The following is a 16,489-nucleotide window of genomic DNA, read 5'->3' on the forward strand; positions in this document are numbered from 1 at the left end:
TCCTTTCAGTCCCGCTTAGAGTACCGCTACAACCGGAAGTGAATTTCGTAGCCGGTTGGGAGCTTTAGGTTAAGCTAAAAATACAAATAAATCCTAAACCGCTACAAAAGTCACGCATGCACTCCTTGCTCTGTCGGCCTTCTCTCTACAGTTCTCAGCATCGCCCACGAATGAGTCATGTGAACTACAAACCCGACGTGGAGTTTCACCGTTAAGAAACGTCTGTTTGCGATACAGCTTTCGAAAAATAAGGCCCTCATTAATCAGCAAGAAATAATTCTAATAAGACTAGCAGTTTCACAGATCTATACAGGTGCCTCTGACAGCTACTCTTCCACATGTTCGGGGCGAGCTAGATATCCCGCAGTTTCCCGTAAACTAACACTAACATGGAGATGTGGTCTGGTGGGAACACTAACCCTAATAAAAAGGTGTATATATATATAAAAAACTTATTTTGGAAAATAAATTCACTGATATGAAATGTCTTGTGCTTTCCAAACCATAACACGCATTGCTTGCGGTAATGTTCAGTCAAGCCACTAAACATAACTCCCTTACAGAAGGCGCCTTCATCCAATCACTTCTGTAATGAAAACGGCTAGTCTGTCACAACCCGGTTTCACTAAAGATATCTGGGAAAATATGGTTCAAACACTACAGAGATGTGGCCAATTAGCATTAATAGGTTGTTTTATATGATAGGACACCCTTATAACAGTTTAATTCCTGTATAAATACGTTTACCATCAGGCAGATATGCGATTACTCAATGGAAGGACGCTCCCATTAATAGAGCCATGATCTCTGTGGTCAGTCATGCACCAGCAGACACTATGGTTCTTCCAAATAAGCAGTGATGGTCCCTCCTTTTACAAGCCCTTACAAAGAGTGAAGGTGTGCCCAGATTTCCCAAGCTTTGACAGTGAGCCAGCATGCAACCACCACATGCTTGGGACTCACAGTAAAGAGTAATTTCGAAGCTTTTTATACACTTTCCTGATGCGTTTTAGATTGGGCCCAACGTTTGTAAGCTTGCATTAAATCATTCTGAATGGGGAATTTATGGTCCCATTTAACTAGCAAAAATAAAGTCACTTGAAGAATTTCTTAATACACTTTGTAAGTAACATGTAACCTGTCAAATTGGATCAGAAACTGGAATTTTATAAAATGTTTTAATTTCATTGACCAAAAATAAACCACAAAATTAAAACCAGACAACCCCCAATGATAAAATAAAAATACATTTGAACAGTCAAGGAACAGAGCTTAAAATAAAACAGCGAGGAAGGTTTATAATCCAAACAAGGACAGATTCAGGATTAGCAGACATTTCTTCTGGGATGGAGGACTCATCTGGACTGCTCAACTAGAAGAAAAAAAATAGAAGAAAAAAAGTGGTGGGTGAGAAAGGCAAGAAGAGGCACTTCTGAAGACCATCTCCATAAGCACCAGCATTCCAGCTTTTCACCATACGTTTAAATATAATAATAATAATAAACATGTACGGAGTCTCCATTCACTAAGACCTACCCAGTTTAGTGCTGACCCCACATTTGTGTCATAATGGCACATAAACCTGTGAGTCGAGCATGAAACAAAACATGTGGGTCGCGCATGTCTGTGGACTAATCCACTAGAGTCCACAGGGATGGCGGCGAAGATGCACAACACCTCTCCAGAACCCACTCCCGCCAATTCATTATGAGAATCGTTTGCCCTTTGTTAGTGTCTATCAATTCCCCATTAAGTCACTAGTACATGCACGATTGAGTCAATTTCTAATCTAGTGTTTGTTTACCATAATTTCTGTTAATGCATTTAATATTAGTCTTATTGTTCATTGTCAGAGCGCACAACCTATGCTACACTTGTGAGAAACAACTTTAGATGCATTTAATTCCATTTACTAATTGTATTTTGTTTAAAGTGCTCCTGTCAATGTTGACTAAGGATGCTCAACTGACTAAGTATAAATTTAGGCCTAAGGCTACATGGTCTGCTTGCAAATGTAGACAAAAAAAAAAGTTTATAAAGTACCCATTTGAGGATGTGCTGCATTCTGATTGGCTTAACTCACCACCACTGAGGATTTGGAGCTCTAAAGTAACTTGTCACCTCAAAAACAAATGCATTGAGAGTGACAATAGTTACTCAATGTATTTGAAAAATCTTTCCTGCCCCGTCTCTTTTGTTAACCACTGAGTGAAAGGGAAAAATGTTATGCTCTGATCCAGTGGAAATGTTTTTTTTTTTTAAAGTTAAAGGCCTACCTGATTACTTCTTATCCCTTGCACAAATAGCTTAGTGGTTTCTGTTCAGAGCTCACTGGTGCAGCTAAACAGGGTATTTTATTTAAATGTTGCAAGTTCACTAGCGCACGGGTCGGGCTGGACCCAATTGATAATGTTGAGTTTGTTGCAGACAGGCCATGCGTAGCCAATGTGATTTATAGGATATTTACAGTTGAAATCAGAAGTTTACATCCACCTTAGCTAAATATATTTAATCCTAGTAAACCATGTTTGCAAACTGTCCTAGGTCAGGTTAGTCACCACTTTATTTTAAGAATGCAAAATGTCAGAATAATAGTAGAGAGAATTATTTTTTCACATTCCCAGTGGATCAGAAGTTTGCATGCAATTAGAATTTGGTAGCATTGCCTTTAAATTGTTTAACTTGGGTCAAACATGCTCACACACATTTTCTATAGGATTGAGGTCAGGGCTTAGTGATGGCCACTCCAATACCTTGACTTTGTGGTCCTTAAGCCATTTTGCCACAACTTTGATAGTATGCTTGGGGTCATCGTTCATTTGGAAGACCCATTTGCGACCAAGCTTTAACTTCCTGACTGATGTTGCTTCAATATATCCACATTTTTCCTCATGATGCCATCTATTTTGTTAAGTGCTCCAGTCCCTCCTGCAGCAAAGCACACCCACAACATGACGCTGCCACCCCCATGCGTCACGGTTGGGATAGTGTTCTTCGGCTTGCAAGCCTCCCCCTTTTCCTCCAAACATAACGATGGTCATCATGACCAAATAGTTCCATTTTTGTTTCATCAGACCAGAGGACATTAATCCAAAAATTATGATCTGACACAGATCCCCATGTGCAGTTCAAACCGTAGTCTGGCTTTTTTTAATGGTGGTTTTGGAGCAGTGGCTTCTTCCTTGCCGAGCGGCCTTTCAGGTTATGTCAATGTAGGACTCGTTTTACTGTGGATATAGATACTTTTGTACCGGTTTCCTTCAGCATCTTCACAAGGTCCTTTGCTGTTGTTCTGGGATTGATTTGCACTTTTCACACCAAAGTACATTAATCTCTAGGAGACAGAACAAGGCTCCTTCCTGAGCAGAACAATGGCTGCGTGGTCCCGTGGTGTTCATACTTGCGTACTATTGTTTGTACAGATGAACGTGGTACCTTCAGTCTTTTGGAAATTGCTCCCAAGGATGAACCAGACTTGGAGGTCTACAATTTTTTTTCCTGGAGTCTTGGCTGATTTATTTTAGTTTTCCCACGATGTCAAGCAAAGAGGCACTGAGTTTGAGGGGAGGCCTTGAAATACATCCACACCCCTTTTTGACACAAATGATAGCCTCGTGGTTTGAGCATTGGACTAGTAACCGAAAGGTTGCCAGATCGTATCCCCGAGCTGACAAGGTAAAAATCTGTCGTTCTGCCCCCAAGCAAAAAGTTAACTCACTGTTCCTAGGTCGTAATTGAAAATAAGAATTTGCTATCTGACTTGCCTAGTTAAATAAAAGGTTTTTAAAAAAGCCTATCAGAAGCTTCTAAAGCCATGACATCATTTTCTGGAACTTTCCAAGCCGTTTAAAAGGCACAGTGAACTTAGTGTATGTAAAGTTCTGACCCACTGAAATTGTGATACAGTGAATTATAAGTTAAATAATCTGCCTGTAAACAATTGTTGGAAAAAATTACTTGTGTCATGCAAAGTCCTAACTGACTTGCCAAAACTAGTTTGTTAACAAGAAATGTGGAGTGGTTGAAAAAAAAAGTTATCACAATATTAATCTGCAGCCTACAATGTTTATTTGTTGGCATCTTTTACATAGTTGACAATAGAAGTGACTTATATTTGTATAATTTATTATCACTGTTCCATGAAAAAGTGCATATGAAACCCTTAACTGGCACACAAATTGGTAGAAGAGAGCATAACGGCAGAATCTGTGAAGGCTAGTAGGATGTTCAGGTACAGGTTCTCTGGCTCCGGAGTCATTTGTTTATTTCATCAAAATGTGTACTTAAAGCACGTGTGAAACTCATTCCAGAGGGAATAGTATCTAAGGGCTTTCGCGCCTCCCTTGGACTTAATTCATCAAAGTCACTGTTTAGTAAGGAACTTCACATCTGGTTGTATAGGTCTTAATTGAAAGGAGAAACCAAAAACTCAGACACTAGGCCCCCCGTGGAATGAGTTGACACCCCTGGCTTAAAGCACCAGACAAACGCTATGGAAAAATATATAAATAACACTTTAAAATGTCAACCAACTGATTGGTCAAAAGAACAAATTACTTTCGGGTGGCAAAGATATTGTGTGGAGGACAGCCCTATGTGGCAGTCCAATTCTCTCTAGTCACCACCACTAAGGGAGTTATTATACCAGGCAATTATCTTGGGGGTTTCAATGAGCTGACAATATCCCCCTGAACTTTCAGGCCCAGCATTAGAGTACTAATGATTAACAGATGCAGCTTACCCCAGACACATTGACATTTGTTATGATCGCCAAGTCACTTTGACCCGCTACACTCATTCCCTTTAAACATTGAATTAAACATCAGCAGACAGTGACAAAGATCACTTTTTGTTCTTGCAAGTTGAGTAATAGTTATGTCAGTTTGAGTGTATAAGGATGGAGAAAGACTTACTGTAAGTGGAGATGTCGATCTCTTCTGGCAGCTCGGCAACATTTACCTCAAAGCGGTCCTGCACGTCATTCAAAGTCTTGGCATCGGTCTCGTCTGACACAAAGGTCACAGCCAGACCCTTGGTTCCAAACCGCCCAGCACGGGCCACCTGAAGGGCAAAAGGGTCAAATGGGAGTGACAACTCAAAGAATATGAGCCTTTGGAGGGAGATCTACAGAGGCCAATGACAAGTTGATGAAATCGTCAGATGCAATCGGTATTTGGAAATACCATTCACAACCAGAACACCGGTGTTTGAGGCTCCTTCAGTTATGTGACTCACCCTGTGTAAGTAGGTGTCCGAGTCCTCAGGCATGTCGTAATTGAAGACAATATTGACTCGCTCGATATCCATCCCTCGGCCAAACAGGTTGGTGGCCACCAAGATCCGCCTTTGGAAGTCCTTGAACTGCTGGTAACGGGACAGCCTGGGGATAGACAGCCAGAGAGGATTAACACAGCTGCTATAGGTATTACTAGATGTAGAGGCTGCCATTTGAAGGAAACTGTGCAGAGTTAGTTGAAGAGGCTTTCAGCTATATAAAAAGCCAGCATTTGGGGCTCCATTTCATTTGAGATGTGAGAGAAAAGCATGCATGTAAGCAACAGAGACTGACCTCTCCTCCTGAGCCATGCCCCTGTGGATGGCAATGGCAGGGAAGTTCTGTTCCACCAGTAGCTGAGAGAGCGCCACACAGCGCTGCACTGACTTGACAAAGATCACCACCTAGAGGTACACAGGAGACATTACAGAAATATAGCAAACACATTTACATTTACATTTAAGTCATTTAGCAGACGCTCTTATCCAGAGCGACTTACAAATGGACATTTACAAGGAAACAGCACAAATAAGACTTCTTACAGGGATAAAAGTTATACCATTAGTGTGTGGGTTTACCTGGTTGAACTCCAGCACATCAAGCAGGTCAAAGAGCTTGCGGTTCTTCTCACTGTCCTTCAGCTTGCAGTAGTACTGCTGCAGACCGTGCAACGTCAGCTTGGTCTCATCATCTACAAACACCTCCATGGGCTACAGGAGACAGAGCATGTCACTTCAGAACCACAAAAATACTTCTATGAAGTCAATGCAAAGTTGTGCTGTTTTACAAACAACTTGAGTCCATAACCGCATGAAGTGGCAGTGCTACCCCCTGCACTCACATCCTGCATGAACTTGCGGCAGACCGGTCGAATCTCCTTGCTGAGGGTGGCGCTGAACATCATGCACTGCTTCTCATGTGGTGTTAGCCTGAAGATGTCCTGTACGTCACGCCTCATGTCTGAAACATGAGAGAAATGGGACCATAGATAAAACAGCCAAGTCTCAAACTACCCCCCCAGAACAGCCAACAGCCAAGAACCAAGACATCCACTTTACTCAGTCTATATGCGACAACAGATTTCCATTGGGGAAACCCAAATCAAGATTGCAATTGATAGAAAACATTTTTTTCAGGGGGTAAATTACAAAAATGGGTTGGATTAACAGTCGAGTGAAGGACCATTTCCAAAAAGGACACTAATAATAAGCAAGGACTCACCCAACTGCTCCAGCATCTTGTCACATTCATCCAGGACAAAGTGCTTGACATTCTTTAGGTTGAGGGTCTTGTTGCGGATGAGGGCCAGGATTCGGCCAGGGGTTCCCACCACAATGTGAGGGCAGTTCTTCTTCAGCACATCCTCATCCTTCTTGATAGACAGGCCCCCAAAGAACACGGCTGCCTTTACTGTGGGCATGTACTTGGAGAAACGCTCGTACTCTTTACTGATCTGGAAGGCCAGCTCTCGTGTGTGGCACATTACTAGAACTGACACCTAGAGAAAAGAGTAGTATTTGATGCGAATAGGTCACCTGTGGGTTATGCATAACAAATATTTGAAACTTGACATAAGAGACATTTGCAGATACTGACCTGTCCATCCACAGGCTCAATCTGCTGTAGTGTGGCAAGAACAAACACTGCCGTTTTGCCCATACCAGACTTGGCCTGGCAAAGGATGTCCATGCCCAGGATGGCCTGAGGGATGCACTCATGTTGAACTGGAAAACAATGAGGCATTTGGTCAGTACACCTGAATGCAGTTCACCACCTTTATCTGAACAAAAAAGCCATTGTTTACCATAACACACCTTGGACAACAAATGCACTGTTTTGACAAGTGGTCCATCAACACCCAATGACGTTGGACACAGCATCCACCTATACAGGCACTCCATTGTATCCACAGACATGCCACTGCTATTCATGACCTCCATTTATGCCACTCCCAGCACTCATCCACCCATTGCACTCACCTTCAGATGGATGCTCAAAGCCACAGTCGACAATAGCGCGGAGCAGCTCTGGTTTGAGCAGAAAGTCTCTGAAGCCAGAGCTGTGGATGGAGACATAGGAGCCCTTCACCTCCTTCTTGCCTGCTGGGGCAGTAGTCTCCGGGGCTCCCTGAGGCTCCTCATCCTCTTCATAGTCCAGCAGCTCATTGTCAACGTCATTCTCAGCCATTCCGTCTATAGAAAAAAAACGAGGGTTAGGGGGCAATAATGGCTGGTCATTCACAGTAGCGGTCACCATTTGTTTTTTACTAAAGATTGTCCCCGAGACCATATTTTTTAAATAAAAAGATGTATTCAATTAGGAGATTTGAAAGTTAAGAGACCAACATCGCCACTATCCATGGTAAGGTTAGTCTACATCAGAGCACTATTAAGTTAACATTCAGTAACACCAAACCATAACGTTTAACTAAATCATGACGTTGACAGTTGCAGGAAACGTCTCAAACAAGCTAAGCCATGACTATCCAGTTAAGTTACGTAGTTAACTAGTTGCAAACTATCCACGTTCAACAGCAAAATAAGCAGCTCAATTATGAATTACAAACAAAACCAGGGGCCATGGTTGCTAGCTAGCATTTTGTTATAAATGGTAAGCAACTACAAAAGGTTTCGTCAACAACTGTTGGTATTGGCTAGCTCCGTAGGTTGTTTACGAGTAAAATCAGAGATACCTCTGGAACGTAACATCCGTATAGTAACGCAAACAATAGTATAGTAGTACAATAGTATAGTAACGCAAACAATGTCATGAATATTTTGCCGCAGCTCAGCTCAGGCCAACCTAGTTAGCTAAATTACTAGCAGTTCTGGTAGCTAACGTTAACTAATAAAACTATCAATGTAGCGAGCTATCGAACTAAACCAACTACTGTCCAAATTACACAACATGTAGAGCCACACGTGGCTAACTCCAATGTTTTGCACGACTTTGATCGGTTTTGGTTAGCTAACGTTAGCCCTAGCCTAGCTAGCAAAATAGCCATCGTTACTTCCAGATGCCTTGCTCAGAACTAACAATGCATTTGCCAAGATCTTGCTTATCCGAAAACCATCAAAAGCAGTTGGTGATTTATAATACAACTACGAGAACCAGCATTTTCCCAAAAGGACACAAATAAGCAATATTAGCTACCGTCTTACCTTGCAGCGATGTTACAATTCAACCTCCAAAAAATACTCCTCAAAACCACATGGAGAGGAGGCCACAGTTTATACGACAAGCCGGAACTTCCGCCTTCACCAAATACAGTAATATCATTGGTTGGTTTACGTGTCAATTTGACGACACTACTCCTAATTCTATCACGATTGGCCAAGTCAAGCTGTCAATCAATAGGGACGATAAGCACTCCTGTCAGAGATTTTTTATAACCAAGATAGCCCACAGACTGTCGTTTCCAATGGGAAATAGTGAGCAAGAGCCAAGCACGAGCTAGCGAGATCCTTTTAGCCAGTTCCAGCATGCATCTGTATATTTCCGGTAGGGAACGCCTACTCTGTGAAGTAAGCGTGTGCAATAGCTCGAGTCGCCTTTGTTTCTAAACAATGCGATTTTTAAAAAATTGATAAAGGGCAAAATCTACAAATATAAATCCGCCTGTTGTCTTTCAATAACATTTTAGATTGCGTTTTCTATTTTGTAATCTAATACCTTATAAAAACGTATTGGGCAGAAGTAAATTAAGCCACGAAAACAAATATAATTTTACATATATCATAAATGATCGCGTTTTTATGAATTTTATGATTGCATGTTGAATCTCATTAAAAAATATTATGGAACATGATCCAGGAAGTAGGCTGGACTTTCATAGTGTATTAAATTAATTCCGTCACTAAAATTGACCATGGTCTTGTGTACAGAAGAACACAAACACTTAATTTAATCAATAATATGTTTTTGCCACGATTCATTGGAATGTGTTTTGTATTACGTTGTAGGTGTTGCAATAAAATAGTCCCAAAAGTCACCAATAAGGGTATGCACTGTAATTAATATTATTAGCCATACAAAAAAGTTAAACAAGTTTTCATAATTTCTAGTCACAATAATGTGCTAATGTTCTGAACAAGCACACTATTGTATTAGTTTCACAAAAGGTTGCACCCAATGCTAGTAAGATTCATTTGACTTTTTTGAAGATTAAATATGTGCAAAACAAGTAGGAATAAATGTTAATGTTAATCTTATTGGTCTTTTAAGTCCTTTCAGTCTGTCCAATTTCAGTCTTTCCACATGTACAGTTTAGGCCTTTGAACTTCATAAGCTCATTGGAGCTCAGGGTATTGTCCTCCTCAGACAAACAAGTCCCAGAAAGCACAGAATTTCAGTAAGCCTGTGGAGGGATCTCTGAGCTACACCATCGGGATAATAACGATCGTTCCATGTCAATGTCTAATCCAATGTAGCAGGACATGCATTCATCCAGCGCAGCCTCCTTCAAAATACTGTTTTTACCTTGAAATGAAATTAATAGAGGACCCTCAAAGTGGAAGCAAAGACTTCTCAGTTTTTCCAAAGGGTTATGTATATGGATGTTATATAAACTGTAAGGCATCAAACATTTCACTGCAGCAAAGTCTATGAACTTTCATGTAAAATCACTTTTTGTCTAGAAAGATTGTGGATGTGTCAGAGCTGCAGTGATGTACCCCACAAACTCAACAAGTAAACATAGAAAAGAGTGGTCAAGAAGAAAAAGAGGTGTTAAAAAATCAAATGTAGGCAGAAATAAAATAAGCAGTAAAAAATATATGATTTGTCGGAAACAATACAGACACTACAAGATGTTGAATGTATTCTATGAATGGTTCGACAATATTAATCTCTAGTTCTATATCCGTGATTCCAGAGCAGAGGAGAAACTCCACTGGGTAGCCGAGAAGTAGGGGAAGCTATCTGAGTCTGGACGGGAGTGTGATTCTAAGGATTTGCCGGTATGAGAGCCAGACTGGGTTAGGAACTCCTTCACATGTCGTGGCAGTGCATGGAGCAGCCAGTCCTCCACCAGCAGACCTTCTCCATGCAGTCCTGAACAGCAGCCCAGCTCCATGGGCAGCTCTTCTAGACTGTTGCTGCGCAGGTCCAGGCGGGACAGGTGACTCAGGTTGCTCAGCCCTGGAGGCAGGGAACCCAGGGAGTTGTGGGATACATTCAGGCTCCGCAGCTCCAAACAGCGACTGAAGAGCTCTGGGGGCAGGCTCTCCAGCCTGTTCCCACTCAGGTCCAACTCTGTGAGAAATGTCAGCGCCCCTACCTCTGCTGGCAGCTCGTCCAGCAGGTTTCCAGCCAGTAGGAGGCGACGTAGGTGGTGGAGGTTGAAGAGGGCCGGGGGAAGGCTCTGGAGCTGGTTGTACCCCAGGTCCAGGAGCTCCAGAGCACGCAGTACACCAACACTAGCGGGTAGGGCCAGAATACGGTTGTGGGCTAGCCTGAGGCAGGAGAGGCGGCGGAGGTGTGCCAGCCCTAGGAGCTCCTCCAGGGTGCGCAGGCTGTTGTGCTGCAGGTCCAGGGTGCGCAGGCTGGTGAGGGCCAGCAGGGCAGAGGGCAGGCGCTCCAAGTGGCAGTCCTGCAGCTGCAGCTCGGTCAGGCCGGCCACACGCCGCAGGCCCGTCAGCACCAGCAGCCTGGAGCCCTCGTTGTGGATCTCCAGCCTCACCAGGCTCCCTGCCACCTCCCCCAGCTCCCCGGGCACACGCTGCAGCATGCCCCTCAGGACCAGCACCCGGAGGTGACGGAGCTGCCGGAGGCTTCCCAGGGCCCAGCCACGGCCCACCCCGCCCTCGCAGCCCAGTCGGCCAGAAAGGTGCAGCTCCTGCAGGCCGCGGAGAGAGTAGACCCAGCCAGGGATCTCTGCAGCCTGGGTGAAGGTGAGGTGCAGGGCCTCCAGACGCTCCTGCAGAACCACCAGGGAACCAGGCTGCATGGCTGCAGTACAGTGGTACAAATGAAGCTCCCTGTTGTGACATATAAAACAATTGAAGCCCCTTGTCTAAAACACACCAAACCAAACACTTCTATAAAGTGTATATTGTATGTAGATTATTTCAATATTTGGTGGCTTCAATGTTGGCTATATGGCTCACCTGAGTGAGGTCATGTTGGCCACCTGTGCAGGGAGCTTGGCGTCTGTGATGAGCTCCAGCTTGAGAACTACCAGCTGGCTGAGGGTGAAGAGGGCAGGGGGCAGGCGCGGCAGGGCCACCAGCTGCAGCAGGGGCCGTCCCTCTGGGTCGACCGTGGTCATGGAGCGCAGCCTCTCGGCACCCCAGCGCCTCTCCAGGCTCTCCTCCAGCAGGCGTGTCTCGCTGACGGGTGACAGGAAGACGGAAAGACGCTGGGCCAGTAGGGGGTCGTACTGGTCAGCCATGTGTAACAGGAAGGCCAGGTCATTACATAAGTCAGGGACATCCCTCATGGAGCCCAGCTCCCTCAGTTTGTTAAAGGAGTATTGACGCAGGGAGCTGAGGGGTGCACAACCACAAACAGAGCACTGTATAGTTAAGAACAAAGGTACTAAGAGTGTAATATGCTGCAGACAATGGTGGAAAAAGTACCAAATTGTCATACTTGAGTAAAAGTCAAGATGCCTTAATAGAAAATGAATCAAGTAAAAGTGAAAGTCACCCAGCAAAATACCACTTAAGTAAAGTAGTAGTCTAAAAGTATTTGGTTTTAAATATACTCAATTATCAAGAGTACAAGTATAAATAATTTCACAGTCTTTACATTAAGCAAACCAGACAGCATGATTTTCTAGTTTTTTAAATTTACGGATAGCCAGGGGCACATTCCAACACTCAGACTTCATTTACTAATGAAGCATTTAGTGTTTAGTGAGTCCACCAGACCAGATGCAGTTGGGATGACCAGGTATGTTCTTTTGAGAATTGCGTGAATTTGACTGTTTTCCTGTCATGCAAAGCATTCAAAATGTAACAAGTACTTTTGGGTGTCAGTTGTAAAAAGTACATGATTTTCCTTAAGAATGTAGTGAAAAATAAAAAGTAAAAGTTAGTAAAAAAAAATATTAATAGTAAAGTTGTCAGGATTTGGCCAGGGTTGTTCCGGTTTTTGGTCACTAGATGCCCCCATTGTGCCTTTTGACCTTTTGTTTTCCCTTGATCCCCATTATTATTTGCACCTGTGCCTCATTTCCCCTGATTGTATTTAAACCCTTTGTTTTCCTCAGTTCTTTGCTCTGTGTTTGTATGTTAGCACCCAGCCCTAGTACTCTGTGAACTCTTGTTGATCCCGGTGGACTCTCTTGTGGAATTCTGTTTTTTTTGTTATTGTTTGTTTGTTTTTGAGTATCTTTTGAGGCTTTTGTGCTTTACCTTCCACCTTGTGGATTTACCTTTTTTGTCTTGGAGGATTACCTTTGTTCTTGTGGAATTCCTTTTGAGGTTGTGGAGTTACATGTTTTCCTGAAGAACTTCACTTTTTACTTCATTAAATACACCGTCTCAAGTACTGCTGTGTCTGCCTCATCTTCTGGGTTCTGCCGACTATTCGTGGCTCAGTTGGTTAAGTGATTGTTTCTCACTCCGGAGACCTGGGTTCGTAACCGGGTCCTGACAAAAGTAAACTACTTAAGTAGTACTTTAAAGTATGTTTAATTAAGCACTTTATACCACTGGCTGCAGAGCAAAGCCAATTAAAATAGATGGGAAAGTAAAAATGCAAATTACAGTCACAACACTCATAAAAATGTTGCCACTAATCTGCTATCCAGACCTGTGGAGGATCCAGCTGAGGGTGTAGATGCTCAGCAGGCCAAAGAGCCCCACCAGGCTGATGTAGGCCAGCAGCAACTTGTGGAGGACAGACGCCAGGGCATGGGTACACTCAAAGGCACTGTAGCCAGTCAGGGCATGGGCCTGGGGCAGGCAGGTGTGGGTGAACGAGATGGAGCTCATCAGAGGAGTGGTGTAGCCCACTATCAGCACCACCAGCAGTAGCTTGAACACTGTCTGGGCCAAGTACACCTAATGCAGGAGAGAGCAGAAAACAGGGATAGTGAATGTGAAGGTGTGGTATGGTAAACAGATACATCGAAAAAATAGTTCAGACACGTTCAGTAAATGACCCCTGACCTTGTAGATGACTTCAGAGTTCTCACAGTGGGAGCGGAAGCGGCGCACCCTCTCGAACAGTGCCCTGGCCTGCTCCCCGTCACTCCGGTCCAAACTGGCAACCCGCCGTGAACCATCCAGCACCACAGGGGATTTGGAAGCCAGGACATGGGCCCGGGACAGAGACATGGTGGACAGGGAGGAGGTCCGGGAGAGAGTGGAGGGGCAGGGCGAGGGAGGGGCGGCAGTGGATGCGCTATCCGATCTCACCAGCAGGGGGCTGTCTGTGCCCGAGTCCAGGCTGGACTGGCGGTTGCGGGATACGGAGAGTGAAGACAGGAGAGTAGGAGGAGGCATTTGGAGATCCTGGGGGCCTGTCTCCTCCCCTCCCTCCTCCTGGCGAGCGGCATGGGACAGGGCGCGGGAGGTCCAGGGAGACTCACAACACTTGGCCAGGATGGTCAGGAAGTGCTCTATGCGGGCAGAGGTGAGGGGGAAGTGGAACCAGAAGCAACCGCTGGCCAATAGCACCAGGGACTGGAGTAGAGCCACATAGGGGAAGAAGCGGGAGTACCAGGGCAGGGCCTCGTGGTAGCACACCTGGCTAATGTAGACATACTGCTGGTAGTCCAGGTGGGTGCGTCTGCCCCTAGCAGGGGTCCAAGGGTTGGCTGGTAGGGGGGGATGCTTTGGTGGGGGGCCTGTTAGGGGGGGTGGGGTTGAGGTACGGCACCACTGCTGGAGGAGGTGTTCTGGTTAGTAGGGGTGGTAGTGAGGTCCAGGGGGAGACACACCACCCTGTCTTGAGATAGCAACAGGGTGCCTGACAACACAGATACCATGAGCATCAGCACCACCAGGTACTCCATGAAGACCTCCCACCAGGGCTTCAGCAGCTTGGAGCTGCCCTGACGCTCACTCAGAGAGGCCAGCTCTGACAGACTGAACATGGCTTATGCTAGGTGAAGGACTGACTAACAAAATGGTGGAATAGTGATTCTGCTGTCACCAACTCCAATGCTTATTGTGCCAGGATCCAGACCTGAAAGGAATCAGTTGTAGCCCTCCAGTGGGACCAGACCAGCATTTTAAAAACACTGGTGTAGGAGATTTAACTGTTGGGAAAGAGACAAAATAATCAGAAAAGGAAGTGAGAGGGAAAAAAGCACTTTATAGGAGACAGACTCATTTATAAGACTGGCCTCCAGTTCAATCCAGTACGTTTTCCCTCCAACGAACAAGTCTTGTGGTTTAGAACTGTTACAGAGAGCTTTGTTAAACAAAGTTAAAAGTGGTTACCCGACCTTGCTGAAAAATAATATGATTCAAAACTACTTGTGTAATATAGTTTAAGGTAATAGGGTAATATGTGACATGTCGTTGACTGTAGATTTAACTGAATGAGAGGACGTTTCTGGTTCCTGGTTGTCTTCTTTATCCCCCTGACACACACTGCCATATATAAGGCAGTAGTCTGTCTAGTCAGTATACCAGTGTGCCCTGGTTATGACGGCAGGGTACGCTCGAGGAAGAGTGTACTACAGAATATTGGACGTGTCATTCGCATTGTATTACATTTACATTACATTTAAGTCATTTAGCAGACGCTCTTATCCAGAGCGACTTACAAATTGGTATTACACATTTATGTGAGTGTGACATTGTAATGCAGTATTTTAGTAGCCAATATTTAGGCTAAGATTTGCATTTAAAGTTAATCAGTTAATCAGATGCGTTAATTATTCTCAAGCGTTGTTAAATAACAAGCAAAAATAGTAAAACTTACATGTAACCACAGCACGTTTGTCAGACAGCTTTTTCTTTCACAAAAACGTTTTCTTGTCTGGATGCTGCTCAAACGGTGTCTAGAAAAAAAACAGTGAATTGCGCGGTGCATCGCTCTGGGGTGACTACTCCGGTGCGGTCCGGTTCTCTCAAGAATGAAACTTCATAAAAAAACTTTTTCTATTGCGGGCGGTGACTGGTGCTGAGAGTGGAGCGCCGCAGCAGTGGTGACAAACACGGGGTTTTGGCTCTTTAACGGTTGTCATGACGAAGTGAGATGTTGAGAAGAAATCTAATTAATTTCAGCCCAGTCCGTAGCCAAAGCCTTTTATTGCAATAGAAGGCTCTGCCTGTAGCCTAGTCCTACTCCCCCCAAAAAGTATTATTACAAACAAACAAAAATGTTAAAAATAATTTACTACAAAAAAATACAGTGCCTTTTGTGCTTATTTATTTCACCCTGGCTGGCACATGTTCCCTCTTACAGTAGCTTATAGGCTTACAATTTGTATAATGAGGTTCCAATAAACCGAAAAGATGAAGGCTACTGTTCAGCTGCCGGGGCCAGGGAGATGAAGCCTTAATGAGCTGTTTAGCTAGGCTAAATATAATTAAAATGTTAATGCATCAAATTTCTTGTGAGATTTGTATTAATTGTACATTGTCCCTTTTAAATAAACGTAATAAATAAATAAAATGAACTCATGGGGTTACTTATTCGAACAATCAATGGACATTTGGAGACGAATGAGCGGGAGGACCGCTGTAAATCAAGGGTCAGTGCTATCCGGGATCCTTGGGACATACCCCATTGAAGTTGACATTTAAAAGGTTTATGGTAAGAGTTAGGCTGTGGTTAAGGTTAGGATAGTGGTTGAGGTTAGGGTTTAGGGTAGGGATTGCACTGCATAAATCAAGTAGTCCAGAGCGCGCAGAGCCGATTATGACGTACCCTGGGCTCCTTCTACGCAACAATGTAAATAACGTTGTAATTGCAGTTTTCAACACAGTGGCTCATTTGCAAAGTTTCACTTGCTCTCGTTACATCTGATTTTACAGACTGCGAAAATTACTGTAGCCTATGATTGCAAGACTCCGGTAAGTAGAAGGCTATTTATATCTGAGATAAAAATGCCTGGTTTTAGTCAGTAGGCTTATTTGTTTAAAAGTAGGCTAATTTGAAATCCACAAATAAATCTCTTGCCCCCCAGTCATGCACAGGAGAAGCGCGAGGCTAGTAACCGGAGGGTACTATAACCAGTCCTCCGATGACGAGTCTTCCTCCAGCATCTCCTACAGGGAGAGCCCCGTCAGGTGATTATGTGTATGAGTT

General features: G+C 44.0%; 3 protein-coding genes across 3 annotated transcripts in view; 1 reads left to right on the plus strand and 2 right to left on the minus strand.

Moving 5' to 3' along the window:
* Positions 1-1,164: 1,164 nt before the first annotated feature.
* LOC124000721 (ATP-dependent RNA helicase DDX39A-like) lies at positions 1,165-8,556 on the minus strand. Its single transcript, XM_046307296.1, has 10 exons — positions 8,437-8,556; positions 7,255-7,467; positions 6,872-6,999; positions 6,497-6,773; positions 6,117-6,235; positions 5,854-5,985; positions 5,570-5,679; positions 5,236-5,380; positions 4,914-5,061; positions 1,165-1,372 (listed from the first exon to the last, which is right to left on the minus strand). Exons 2-10 carry the CDS (start codon positions 7,460-7,462, stop codon positions 1,356-1,358), a joined length of 1,284 nt encoding a protein of 427 aa, XP_046163252.1. The 5' UTR covers positions 7,463-7,467; positions 8,437-8,556; the 3' UTR covers positions 1,165-1,355.
* Positions 8,557-9,237: 681 nt separating this feature from the next.
* Positions 9,238-14,046, minus strand: LOC124000571 (volume-regulated anion channel subunit LRRC8D-like). Its single transcript, XM_046307048.1, has 4 exons — positions 13,393-14,046; positions 13,034-13,284; positions 11,383-11,760; positions 9,238-11,253 (listed from the first exon to the last, which is right to left on the minus strand). The coding sequence occupies exons 1-4, from the start codon at positions 13,726-13,728 to the stop codon at positions 10,131-10,133; spliced, it is 2,088 nt and encodes a 695-aa protein (XP_046163004.1). The 5' UTR covers positions 13,729-14,046; the 3' UTR covers positions 9,238-10,130.
* A 2,042-nt stretch (positions 14,047-16,088) lies between these two features.
* LOC123998562 (SUN domain-containing protein 2-like) overlaps positions 16,089-16,489 on the plus strand; it is a 7,709-nt gene continuing 7,308 nt past the window's right edge. Inside the window, exons 1-2 of the mRNA XM_046303527.1 lie at positions 16,089-16,254; positions 16,368-16,470. Of these exons, the coding sequence (XP_046159483.1) occupies positions 16,370-16,470 (101 nt within the window). The 5' untranslated portion in view covers positions 16,089-16,254; positions 16,368-16,369. The remainder of the gene's footprint in view (positions 16,255-16,367; positions 16,471-16,489) is intronic.

Source organism: Oncorhynchus gorbuscha, linkage group LG16 (genome assembly GCF_021184085.1).
Source record: "Oncorhynchus gorbuscha isolate QuinsamMale2020 ecotype Even-year linkage group LG16, OgorEven_v1.0, whole genome shotgun sequence".
NCBI classification, from domain to species: domain Eukaryota; kingdom Metazoa; phylum Chordata; class Actinopteri; order Salmoniformes; family Salmonidae; genus Oncorhynchus; species Oncorhynchus gorbuscha.